General features: G+C 42.7%; 1 protein-coding gene across 2 annotated transcripts in view; it reads right to left on the bottom strand.

Moving 5' to 3' along the window:
- LOC147630801 (xanthine dehydrogenase 2-like) overlaps nucleotides 1–13,823 on the bottom strand; it is a 57,311-nt gene that overhangs the window by 21,877 nt on the left and 21,611 nt on the right. For both annotated transcript variants that reach the window (XM_086810788.1, XM_086810787.1), the window contains exons 3-5: nucleotides 7,369–7,477; nucleotides 5,689–7,176; nucleotides 5,348–5,590 (exon numbers count right to left, since the gene is read on the bottom strand). In XM_086810788.1, coding sequence (XP_086666914.1) covers nucleotides 5,348–5,590; nucleotides 5,689–7,176; nucleotides 7,369–7,477 — 1,840 coding nt within the window. The remainder of the gene's footprint in view (nucleotides 1–5,347; nucleotides 5,591–5,688; nucleotides 7,177–7,368; nucleotides 7,478–13,823) is intronic.

The following is a 13,823-nucleotide window of genomic DNA, read 5'->3' as shown; positions in this document are numbered from 1 at the left end:
TTTCCAAGTCATGAATTTGGTACATTATGATATGATCCTTGGTCAAGAATGGTTGTATCAATATGATCCTCTAATCAGTTTCCGGAACCATTCTATACAATTTGTTCAAAATGGTATGCTTGTGGCTCTCGAAGGAATCAGAGACCAACCTTCTACACCAACCCTTTAAGCTCTTCAAGTGAAACGGTGAGTCCGCAAGAGTGGTTGTTCCTCAGCACTTTTAATGGTCTATTCAGCCAACAACCCTCCCAAGGACATAGATACAAAGGTGATGTATCTCAGGCAACCTTTCTTTGCTCCATACTTGGATCTTTTTCCTCAAGAGCTTCCTGCGGTTCTCCCACCTCGTCGACCAGTCGACCATGCTATTGATATTCTTCCTGGCAGTGCTCCACCTACTCGTGCTCCATATCGAGTTTCTTTTACGGAATCTCAGGAGATACAGCGACAACTTACTAAACTTTTGGAGAAAGGACATATTCGACCAAGTAAAAGCCCTTTTGGAGCTCCAGTGCTTTTGGTGAAAAAGAAGGATAAGTCTATGCGTCTTTGCATCGACTATCGTGCCCTTAATAAGTTAACTATCAAGAATAAGTATCCTCTTCCACGCATTGATGAATTGTTTGATCAATTGCTCCATGCAAAGGTCTTCTCCAAAATTGATCTTAAGTCTGGATATCATCAAATTCGCATTCACGAAGGTGATGAATATAAGACAGCCTTTCGCACAAAATATGGTCATTACCAGTACCTGGTCATGCCATTCGGGTTAACCAATGCCCCTGCAACATTTATGAGTCTGATGAATGGTCTTTTTCGTGACGACATCCTGGTGTTCAGTCGTAATATGGAAGACCACAAGGCACATCTTAAGATTGTTTTCCAGGTGCTTCGAGACAATGCTCTTTATATTAATCCAGGCAAAAGTGAATTCTTCAAGACATCCTTGGAATACCTTGGACATGTTGTTTCAGCAACCGGTATTTCCGTGGATCCAAAGAAAATACAGGTTATTGTCAATTGGCCAACTCCCACAAACATCCATGATGTTCATTCTTTTTTGGGACTTGCCAACTTCTATCACACAAAGGTTCATCGATTTTCCGAAATAGCTGCTCCTCTCACCGAACTTTTAAAGTCCGCTCCTGCATTCCAATGGACTGAAGCCGCAACACAAGCTTTTGAAAACTTAAAGACAGCTTTGACAACAACTCCTGTCGTGGCTATTCCAGACCCTACTCTCCCCTTTGATGTTTACACAGATGCTTCTGATATTGCCACTGGTGCCGTCTTAATGCAACAAGGACATACTATTGCGTTTGACAGTCATAAGCACTCTGCAATTCAAGCAAGATACCCGGTATATGACAAGGAATTTTTAGCTATTGTTCATGCCTATCGTGCATGGAAACATTATCTCCTTGGTGCGGATTCAGTGGTGAAAACAGATCATCATTCTTTGAAATATATCTTCACGCAGCCAGTTATGAATGCTAGGCAAGCACGTTGGGTCGAATTCTTAGCCAATTTTCATATGACAATTGAGTATGTTCCTGGTCTTACCAATGCGGTTCCGGATGCCCTCGGTCGTATGCTGTCAGCTTCGGTCTTGGCTATTTCTACAGTTGAAATGGATATATCTCAAAGTTTCAAGGACCGTTATTCAACAGATCGTGATTTTAGAAATGCATTTCGAATTCTCAATTCTCAGAATGCAACTCCTTCCGACTTAAAGATTTATGGAGCATATACAATAGTGGATGGTTTATTATATTATCAGGACCATATTTGTGTACCTCATGATACTCATGCTCTAAGAGTATTGGTGAAAGAACATCACGAGGTCACTTATGCTGCACACCCAGGCATCAACAAGACTTATCGTCTTTTGACAGCTACATACTATTGGCCTCAAATGAAGCAAGATGTTATTAAGTTTGTTACAGCGTGTCTCTCATGCCAACGTATGAAAGCTGGCAGACAAGTTCCAGCTAGTCTTCTTCAACCACTTCCAGTTCCCAATGAACGCTGGGAAAGTATTAGTTTGGATTTTATCACTTCATTGCCACGTTCTTCTAAAGGCAATACACAGATTCTTGTGGTGGTTGATAGATTTTCTAAAATGGCACATTTCATCCCGTGCAAGAAAGCAACCCAGGCTTCCGATATTGCAGTACTGTTTATACATTATATCTTCAAACTTCATGGATTGCCAAAATCTATAGTTTCGGATCGAGATCCAAAGTTTACAGGACATTTTGGACTTCGATATTCAAGTCTCTTGGTACAAATTTACTCTTTAGCTCTGCTTATCATCCTCAGACAGATGGACAAACGGAACGAGTTAATCAGATTCTGGAAGAAATGCTGCGACATTATGTTCAGTCTCGATTAGCTTCATGGAAAGAATATTTACCTTTGGTGGAATTTGCTTATAATAATTCTTATCATTCAGCTATTGGAATGACACCTTTTCAAGCAGCTTATGGCCATACTCCCCTTATTCCTGCCAACTTTGTTCTTCAACATAAAGTGGCTTTAGCAGATCACCTCATTCAAGAAATGCAAGATATTCTATTACAGATTAAGGATAAGATGATCAGCGTCCAAGAGCAATATCAACACACAGCTAATAAGCGTCGTCGTCACATTGAATTTCAAGAAGGAGACTTGGTATTATTATATATTGCCCCTCATCGATACAAGACAGTGAAATCAATTTTCCCAAAGCTTCGCCCAAGATATTATGGACCCTTTTGTATTATTAAGAAGAACTCATCTCTCAGTTATAAGTTGGAGTTACCACCTTCTTGGGATAGAATTCATCCAACTTTCCACATTTCTTGGCTCAAGAAGTTTGTGGACGGTGATTTTCCAGTTTTAGATCATTTGGATTATGTTCCAGAAATCGAAGATGAACACATACTCTTAATTCCAAAGATAATTCTCGATGTCAGACAGAAAGAAACACGACATAAACTCACTACATAATTTTTGGTTAAATGGAGAGATCTTGATGATTCCGACTCTACTTGGCAAAGTGATGAAGACTTACAGGAATATCCAGAACTTCTTCGGGAATTCTTTCAAAGACAACCATCTCTTCTTAACCGGAGTCTTATTTTAAGTGGGAAGGAATGTCACGATTGTGACTAACTCTCTTAAACTCTCCTTAATTACTCCTTAATCCCTTATTAACTGAAAGGACACCTGTGAAGAGTCACACCCTTACACATGGGTCACTATCAAAGGACATGTCTATTCAAAAAAGACACACCCCTAAGTCCAAAGGACATAACCGTTGACTCAAGAGCCACACCCCTTCCCAGGGATGTGTCTCTTCACTTGTACCTTTTCGGCCTCTATTTAAGAAAGGCCCCTGTCTCAATGCAAACAACTCAATCTTTCTTACAGCATTTGTCTTATGTTTGTTAATTAAGTCTTAATCATGTTAATAAAGCTATAAAAGCTTTACAGTGAAGGCCACCATTGATACAGGCAAAGAGGTGATCTCGTTCATAACCCACCACCATTACTCCCTTGCATTATATCACAGGTTTGCAAAGAGAGTTGCTAAAGTATTATGAAACTCGCTTTGCTTACAATTTCATGATGCTTCGCCGCCTTTATTGTGTGAACCAGCCCTAAAGCAAATGGTGGCATGCCCTAATTGGGAGTCATGGCCTACTTATACGCAAGCACTTGGTCAGCTTTGCTATAGGACTCTTACTCAAGATGAGTTTTGGCCTAAGTTTGAGCACCTTCTTAGATTATGTTGGCCTATTACGATGATTGACAACATCCGTGTGATCGAGACTGATTCGGACAGAATACAAGACGTGAAGGATTTTGCAACGAGTAGGTGGAATCAGTATTATTCTCCACTACATGCAGTGGCCTATGTGCTTGATCCCAAGTTTCAACATAAGGGGAGGCAACAACAGGCAGACAATGAAGTGATATGTGGTTGGAATGCCACTTTGCAATGGCTGGTTGGTACTCCAAAAGAAAGGCACAAGGTGGAGGATCATCTTGCAAACTATTGTAACAAAGAGGGAATGTTTGGATGGAATGAGCCACAACATGATAGGTTCAAATATAAACCTTTTTTTAAAGCTATGATCTTTTTAGGATTTACACCTTTGTTATGATGCTTCGAAGGTTTGAACTTTGCACATAGATTGTCTAATCAAAATGTTTATGTTGTAGATTTCATGTTGGTGCAATCACTTGGTGGGAAGATTATGGTGCTGAAGCACTAGAGCTTCAATTGCTTGCCATTCATATTTTGAGTGAGGTGTGCTCATCATCTGCTTTGGAGCGTTTATGGAGTACATTTGGCCACATACACTCCAAAATGAGGAATCGGCTTGGGACACAAAAAGCAGATGACCTTGTCTTTGTTAATGCAAACTTGCATTTGCTAACAAGGATGAAGCATGAATACACATAAGATAACTACATTGGCTTCCACAAATCAGAAGTGGATAGTGGTTCCATGCTTGGTAATGGAAGAAAATGAGGATGCACAGATGCAAGAAGAGGAGCCAGTGGAAGCACATGGCAGAGGATGAGCTTGAGGATGAGTCTCACGACGATGAGGCTTTTTCATTGGAATAGGATTTGCTAAATTAGAATCTAGATTCTAGAGAGTAGTTCTTTTCATGTTTGGCACTTGTTCAAACTTCAAAGTTCACATTTGATTTTAAACTTATTGTAATGGCTGGTTGTTGACTCTTTGAGTGATGAGTCTTGACTCTTGACTCTTGAGTCTTATCTCTTTTCATGATTATGGCAACTACGCAATGACTTGTATTTTTGAAATTTCTAAGTCTCGTTGTCTTATGAAACTTGCAACTTACAATAGTCTTCTAAAGTTTGAACATTGTACATGTTGCCTCTCTACTTAGACTCCCCAATATACCCCCCCCCCCCAAAAAAAAAAAAAACAAAAAACAAAAACCTTGTTGTCGTGACGTTTCCCATGTTTCCGCCCCCTCGAAAATGCCATTTCCGTTTCCATTCCGCTTTCCTGTTTCTCGTAACTATGATTTAAAGACCTCAAACAGGCCTAGTTTGCATTATTTACATTCTCGTTCATTAGTTTGGTACAGAGGCCTAATACTACTTGTTCTCAGCACCTTTCCTCAAACTCTCACAGCCTATTTGTACTTTAAAGATGAGGTATTACAAGTTAATTCTTCTGCTAAACCTTAACCCTAGCTAGTAGACCAAGTAAGAAAAATGGATCTAAGTGTTGGAACTAAAGCATGTGATGGAGAGGCACACATTGATTTGAAATAACTTCTTGCTATAAGAATTATTTAGAAGCACAACACACAAATACCTGTCCAACGCAGGTCACTACATCCGTAGCAAAAAGCTCCTCATCAGCTACTACAGCACCAATATCATTTCCTCCAGGTATGTCTCTGGCTGTAAAAATCCCCTCAAAACCCAAAACAGTCCTTGCCTCTGAGACATCAATGGCGACAATGCGAGCGTGAGGTTTTGTACTTAACACAAGAGCAGCATGTAAACCAGAAGGTGGCAATGGGATATCATCTGTGTACTCTGCTTCACCTGTTACCTGTAAGCAAAGTGATCAGATAAGCATAAATAAAAACTCCAGTTGCTGACAAACTTGCATAGTAGACATCTAATGCATAACATCAAACTTGGGAAAACCTGAAGCTTTGCAGATAAATGCACAGTAGGATGACCAACTGCCATCCCGCTTTCCAAAGCTTGATAAATTTGAGAGCCCCGGGATGGAGGCCTGTGATAGGTTGCAACAGCTGATTTGTAGTTGGGTGGGAGATTATGAGATAGCTTTGCTTCTTCCTCAAGCCTATAAGTGGAAACCAGGAAAAATTTGAAGAAGAAACTGGAAACCAACGAGGATCGAAACTCCGTCATCCCACCTGGTGCGTTATCAGCGATCACGATATCCTCCCGCAACGTTGCAAGAGCACTTTGCAGTGTCTCTTCCCTCCATTCCTTACCCCACAGAAATGCTTCTGTTTGTCTAGCACACAAAGGTAGAGGACCAACACCACCATAGACTAATGAGGCCTCTTCTACTACTACAGTCCCTTCTCTCTCACAAAACAAGACCCTCATGCCTGCATTGACTAAAGCAATGTCATCATCTCTTCTGTGTGCCTGCTTGAACTCCTTCACATATTCATACTTTTTTGTCCACGGTAGAAACACAGAGTAAAGTATCTCATTTTTCTCCATTGCAACCTTCCTATATCCCACAAAGAAATCTGCAGCCTTGATTGCCCTTATTGATCCCTTATTATCCATTAGTCTAAACATTGCCTTGCTTGCTATCCACAGAGGATTCAAATCTGAAATCGGGCTAGCCGTGCAGATGTTTCCACCCACTGAAGCTACATTTCTTATCTGAGCACCAGCAAACCACCGAAGCTGTTCAATAAAAGCAACACATGCTGACGTTTCATGAGCTTTTCTTTGCAACAAGCATTGGCGCATCAGTTCTAAGAACCTTGTCAGAGTCACAGAGGATCCAACCTCTACTCCATCCTCCTTTATGCTCACAGTATTCAACTCAGCTACATGAGTAGTAGAGATGAGCACAGGATAAGTCATTCTCTTGAACCTTGTCTCTATACCTATTTCAGTATTTCCAACAATTAGCTTTGCATCAGAGTATATGTGCTTCAAGTCTAAGAGATCCTTCAAACCTATCGGACGGAACCAGAGAACCCCTTCCCGACCTTGAAGACGCAAATATTGTGGTACCCTAAGGGCCAATTCAGGTGGGAATATAAGCTCTGAATCAGCCTTTGAGGCCTTCTTGCTTTCATCGCATAAAGGCCTCACCTGTACCTTTCCACCGCAATCACAGGGTTGCCCAGTTGACGGGCAAATACTTTTCCCTTCCAATTTCATGTTCATATCATCATTTGTCAACGTCCCATTGGAAACCTTACTTCTGTAAACAGAGTCATCTGTCTTGGCAAACACACGGAAAGCATCCAGAATTGGTCTGTAACCTGTGCAGCGACACAAATTGCCAGAGAGGTTCTCCTCTATATCCTCTTCTGATGGAGGCTCTTTGCATGATCTCAGAAGAGCATACATACTCATGACAAAACCTGGTGTGCAGAAACCACATTGCGAACCATGTTTGATTGCAAGAGATTCCTGAAAGAGACACAGGGACACAATTGTAAGGAAGAAATTTGGTAAGTCTTCCAAATATACAACCCCCCACATGATAGGCATGATTTCCATGACCTGCTGCACAATGCCATGCATGTCCCTCATGTATTATGAACTACTGGCATATAAACCTTAAAACATGACTTTGAAAAAGGATTTACTGAGTAAAGGAACCTGGATAGGATGCAGTCCATTGTGACGATTCCCAATGCCTTCCACTGTTACAACATGCATACCCTCAACTGAATATACAGGAGTTAAACACGCATTCACTGCACGGTGACTGCCACAAAACAATATCGTTAGCAAAGCCTGAAATGATTTTTTCTTTTTAAATAGTAATGAGTGAAAGACAAGACTCCAACTGAAAGGAGAAGAGGATTGGGGGGGTTGTGTGTGTTGTGTTTCGCATGGGAGTTTTAACTTGAGAGTTGCACCATGTACATCATGAAAAAGAGAGCTATCAAGTGATCAAACCTGCACGACTCTAGATCTACCCATCACAAACCCCTAATTTTTCAGGACATGGAGGGCATGTCAATCCTCGGCATGCACATGGATCATACGGGCAAGGGCCAGATGGAGTCCAAGGGCATGGCAGGATGTTATGGAGTCTCAGGCAGGGCCACATGGAGATCTCTAGATGTTTTGGATCCCAGGAAGGGCCCATCAAGGTGTATTAGATCTCCGGCAGGGCCCGTGGAGATTTAGGGCAAGGTCCATTCTTGGACAATGCTTAATGGATTTATCCATGGCTCTTGTATTGATACTGTACTAGATGGCAAATTTGTTGGAAGGTTGGCGATTTCGAGCTTGTGATCTATGGCTAGAAGGTGCCTTGGATTATCCCATAAGTGGAAGCATGGGAAGTTGAAGAGCCATATATAGGCTAGAGTGGCACCTTGTCATAATCATCTCCTCCGGCCGGTGTTTTGGGAGGCAGCTCACCGGGAGATGGGAGCCCGATGGAGGGATGCTACAGTACCCGTTGGGGGTGTTCGTGGAGCTCGATGGTGATGCGTCTCCTACGTGCGTTAGTCTTCCGCTGCGCATTCTGACATGGTATCAGAGCCCGGGCGTGTGTGGTCCTCGGCGACCCCCTCGCGCCTCGGTGGCTTGTGGAGCTTGAATCGAGGGAGGGTGTTGGAAGGTTGGCGATTTCGAGCTTGTGATCTATGGCTAGAAGATGCTGCCTTGGATTATCCTATAAGTGGAAGCATGGGAAGTTGAAGAGCCATATATAGGCTAGAGTGGCACCTTGTCATAATCATCTCCTCCAGCCGGTGTTTTGGGAGGCAGCTCACCGAGAGATGGGAGCCCGGTGGAGGGATGCTGCAGTGCCCGTTGGGGGTGTTCGTGGAGCTCGATGGTGATGCGTCTCCTACGTGCGTTAGTCTTCCGCTGCGCATTCTGACAAAATGATACCTATTGATTTATCCATGGCACTTGTATTGATATTGGCCATGTGAATAGGGTGTACTAGCCATCTAGTACAAAAGGTGTACTAGATGGAAAACGATACCTTTGGAATACGACACAACTGATGGGTGATTCTCCAAGTCTACATGTGCATATGCATAATGGATGCATGTCTTGACTTTATTTTTCTTTGTGTGACATTGTTTTTCTGCCTGCAAAATGCCTTGTATTTCTCCCTTAGAATGTCCGTGGGGCCAAGGACGCCCTATGGACGCGTGTTTGGGCCCCTAGCAATGGTCTTATGGGTTTTGCAAGTGGTAAGTGTACACTAAACTAAATTTATTGCTTTTAGTAATATATTACTAAAGTTTATGATGGTAGGTTCATTGTCACGTGTGCGCCCATGCCATGGCTAATCCTCAGCATGAATAGTAGAATCCCTGATTAAGTCAGCATTTAGAGCATCATTAGCAATAGAGGCATTACCATCGGCAATAGCACCAGCAGTATCATCAGCATCAGAATCAACAGTACCATCAACATCAGCATCCTCAATAATCACTAAATTCAGATATTAATGCTGCACTTATTCCCTGGCTGATCCAAACCTGCTAACCTTCACCTGATGCTAGGCCTCCTACTGCTTGTTCTCCTCTTGGCTGCTGCTGACTGCACGTTCACCTTACGCTGCTTGTCCTTCTCATTCTTTTTGTATCGCGAGCATTCCCTAAGCATGTGATCTTTGCTTCCACATGCAAAGCATTTTCCCTCTTTAGCATATTGCTCTCTTTGCTCCGGGGTGAGACCAAACTTGTGCCTCTTGTTGGAGTTGTCTTTAGATAAAGTATTTTCAGCTTTCTCATCTCCTTTGGCATCTTTAAAGTCTCTTCTCAGTGGCTATCCACATATTTGTAGTATTTGGACAGCCCTTTCTTTTCCCTTTTTAGCATAATCATCCTTGTTGCTGAAACGCCATAATTTTTGCTCGAATTGCTTGGTGGCAAGGGTAGAAGCAATAAGCTCTTGCAAAGTATGACTTTTCTACATATCTACACCTGATTATTAGATGGGTTGTAGTCCGGATTCAAATTTTCTCTTCTTTTCAGGCTCACTAATGTGCATAAATGGTAAGACCTCCAAGAAGATCTTCCAAACCTTTGTAGGCATGCACCGATTCGTTGTTGTCACATGCACTCTGCACTATAGTGCATGATGACAAGATGGCTCATCATCAATGCAACATTGTACATCAGTAGAACCCTTTAGGATTTGATATTTGTCGTACACCGTGACCCCATTGTAATCCTCAGTCTAGGATATGTCAGGCACGAGCTACGTAGGTCATTCCTCACCCTTAGAGAGTCAGTCAGCCAATCAAGTCCCTTAACCCACTTGGAGAGAATCATTCATGCATATAGAGTCAGTAGACGCCTTAGGGTTTGCATCAGATCATGGTTGCATATTGCATATCATTCATCCCATATGCACATAGACCACATAGACCATTGCAGAAGCCTTGGAATATCATCCGGTATTTTTATCATATTTATTAGCATTTATCTGGTATTTTTCAATTTTCAACATTATTACCATTATTCCATAGTCGTGTAGCATTTAATGCTCCAGTCGGCCAGCTCTTGCAGCCAGCCAACCAGCCCTTGCTCATATAAATAGCATCGATTCAGTTCATATCATTCATTCATCACCAATTGGAGCAAGCGTTTCAATCCTACAGCACTAGGAGCATCATCGCTTGTACTTGCAGCCTCCCATCAGCAAAACGTAGCATCTCAGCATTCAGCCAGCAACCTTGCTTCATCCACCTTGCGTTGTCAGCATGCAACAGAATTCAGCAGTCATACATCTCATTATTTTGCTACAGCCACTTTGGTGAAGGTAAAACGCAACATTCTCATTCATTCATAGTGCATAACACACCCTAGAAACAGTCCCAATCAGCCCCTTCTCTCAGCCTCAGATTTACAACCTTCCTACATTCCATTGGAAGAGTGCATAGGCTTGAGATCGGTCATCATTGGTGCTTCTACAGCCATGGACAGTTCAGCCCAACTCTTGGTCTTTCCTTTAAAGGTCTTGCGTTTGGCTTATCTACAGTCCCAAGTCAATCCTTCATTCATTCTCTTCTCAAAGATAATAAAGCAAATACTCCTAGAAATAGGAGGGGGCCCTTCAGTGGGTAATTTGGGACCCAATAAGGTGTACAAATCTCTCTCTCTCTCTCTCTCATCTCTAAAAGTTTGAAGTGATAAAGTGGATTGCTAAAGACTCTCGAAACTCAGGATAAAGAAGGCAGTGTGAGACTGTGTAACAGGATCTCCTTCATTATGCATAATTCCGTTGCATGTTACATTGGTATCAGATTCAGCTTGTCCACACACCGCATCCTAGCATGCTTGGATGGTCATCGGTATGACCACCAACTTCAGTAACATGTCTACAGAGGAGAGTACACATCAGCAGGAAGACGTCTCCCCCGAAGGAGACCTTGCTCTTCCTCCTACTACAGATACCATAGCTCTACTCCGAGCACATAACCAACTTCTTATGGAGCGTCTCCAACTCTTGGAGGCAATAGCATCAAAACCCACTCCTCCAATTACCCCCAACTTCGTCACCCTCTTCTTTCAGATGGAACAACAAAGACAAGAGGATGAAGCCAGACGACGGGAAGAAAAAGCAGACAGACGCAACTATGAGGAAGACCAACGCAGGCTTGAAGAAGACAGACGTTAGGCTGAAATCGCCGCTCGGGATCACCAACGAGAGCTCGATCGAGAGCGCATGTTACTCGAACACCAACAGAAAAAGGAGGCCTTGCATCTGAAATATCAGCACCTCTCTTCAGTTTCCTCACCCATAAGTGTCACCAGCCAATATCCCGCGACATCAACAACCATCATCCGAACTCAACCAAATTTTAGTAAGTATGATGGTAAGTGTGATCATTTAGCTATCAATCAATTTATTCATCAATTTAATGCTCATTTTCCTTTAGCAAAGATCACAAATCCTCAAGCTAAAGTCTACGTAGTAGCTCCCTACCTCACGGGTGAGGCAGTCACTTGGTGGCAGCATTGGTCTAGTCTCCATGCAGACCACAGCACAGGCGTCACAGCTTTCCGCTAGGATACCTTTGTCCATGACCTTAAGACTACATTTCTCCCTCCCCAGTATTTGACCAACCTAGCCAATGAGTTCTATGGACTCAGACAGAACGGGTCACCCGTGCTTCAGTTTTCTGGAAAGGTTATCACTTTAGCACAACAATTAGGATTATCTGAGCAGGCTAAAATGGATCAATTCATTCGTGGATTAGATCCTAGCAACCGGTTCACAGTTCGCAACTTTGAACCTAGCACATATGACTGGGCTTTGACTCTTGCTTAAAATGAAGAAATGAAGATGAATGGAGGTAAGCCTAAACAACCGCAGTCCAGTACCAAACCCCAACCGGGGAAGGGTACTCCGTCTTCTAAAGACGCTAAGACAGATAACAGTCCTAACTCTAGTTGAGGGAGTATGGAATCCAAGCCTAAGAAAATCCCTAAGGAAAAGGCCAAAGCAGGCATCACTAGATACTATCTTCCTCCAGAGGAGCAAAGGAAATATCAGTCAGAAAACCGATGTGTCTATTGTCATACCATTGGGCATGGTAAGAAGGATTGTCAGAAATGGCAAGCGGAGCAAGCCTCCCAAGAGCCTTTTGCCAAGGTTGCCACAGTATCTCCCGCTCCTCCAAAACCACTTGCTACCACCAATGCGGTTCAGCTCTTACCTTCTATGCATCCTATGCCATCCGAGATGCTTGATACTAAGCAAGAGGGTGAGATTACAACCACACAGAAAAGCTTGATCCGAGCTTATGGCTCTGCCAAGGGCCGCCAGTTCATAGTCCTTTTTTACATGGACAGTTCTGAGGACACTCTCTCTCCCCAGTTGGCTACCAACATGAGTTGTACCTTAGTGCCCTATCATTTGGAGGTGGACGGGTTTACACGTGGTCTCCACACCCACATTTCTCAAAAGGCAGAGCAGTTTCCTTTTCAAGTTCAAAAGGCCTCATTCCAAGGAGATTCAATTGTCTCTCCTCCTTTGGGGTGTGTCATGATCTTAGAAATCTAGTGGTTTTGTCAATATAAACCCATTCCCAATTGGGGGCAGGACACCTTTATTATCTCTAAAGGTTTTCCTAAGCCTGTCATGATTCATGGGGACAGAAACATTCTTGGCATTCCTTAGATTTCTCATCTCCAGGCCCGACAAACTATCCGCAAGGGAGCGGAAGAAGCATTGATTTATGCTTAGACAGCTTCTATTTCATTGATAACAGCTGTCTCATCTTCTTCTTCAATCCCTCAGTTGGCAGATCTCCTTTCTCCTTCAGACATTTTGCTTAAGGATGATCTCCCACCAAGTTTCCCACCCTCTCGTCTTGAGAATCATCATATCGATTTGGTCCCTAGGACAGAACCTCCTAGCAAGTTTCCCTATCGTCTTTCCAAGACTTTCAAGGGTGAGCTAGAACAGCAGTCGATACTCTTAAACATTTAAAACTTGTTCCTTATGGACAAGTTTTCACAGTCAATACACACCACCAAGCACTTAAGTGGATCCCGACGATGCCACGTGCCCAGTAGAGTGATCGGCACACCAGATGGAGTCAGCTCTTCCACTAGTTTAGAGGACTGAACAAGTACATCCCTAGTAAGCATTACCCAATGGCCGATGCTCTTAGTAGAAAGAGCAGCATTCAAACCATGCAGGAGTCTACCATTCTCAAAATTTTTGAAAAAGACTTGCATAACATGAAAGATCAGCATGTCGATTCCACAGAGTTTGGTACTCAATACAGTTTGGCCCTCACTTCTAAGCCTGGCTAAAATTCACTTCACAGACAAGCAAATAAGTCTAGACGAGATGTCCACTTCAAGGAAGGGGATCGGGTCTAATTGCATATCACGAAATAGAGATTAAAACAAGTGGGCAAAGCTTTCTTTCCGTAGTTTTGGACCCTTTCCTATAGTTAAAAAGTTAAGTGATGTCTCCATGAAATTGAAGTTGCCTAACAGTTGGACAATGCATGATGTTTTCCTGTTTCTTAGCTAAAACATATGTTGGATCCTTCTTCATCATTGAAAGCATGGTTCCGGTCAACGAATCAAAGATCATTGAACCTGAGCAAATCCGTC

This window comes from Cibotium barometz, chromosome 16 (assembly GCF_041138505.1).
Source record: "Cibotium barometz isolate CiBa-2024 chromosome 16, ASM4113850v1, whole genome shotgun sequence".
NCBI lineage: Eukaryota > Viridiplantae > Streptophyta > Polypodiopsida > Cyatheales > Cibotiaceae > Cibotium > Cibotium barometz.
Note: the sequence above shows the minus strand (reverse complement) of the source record. Positions and strands in the feature narration are given on the sequence as shown.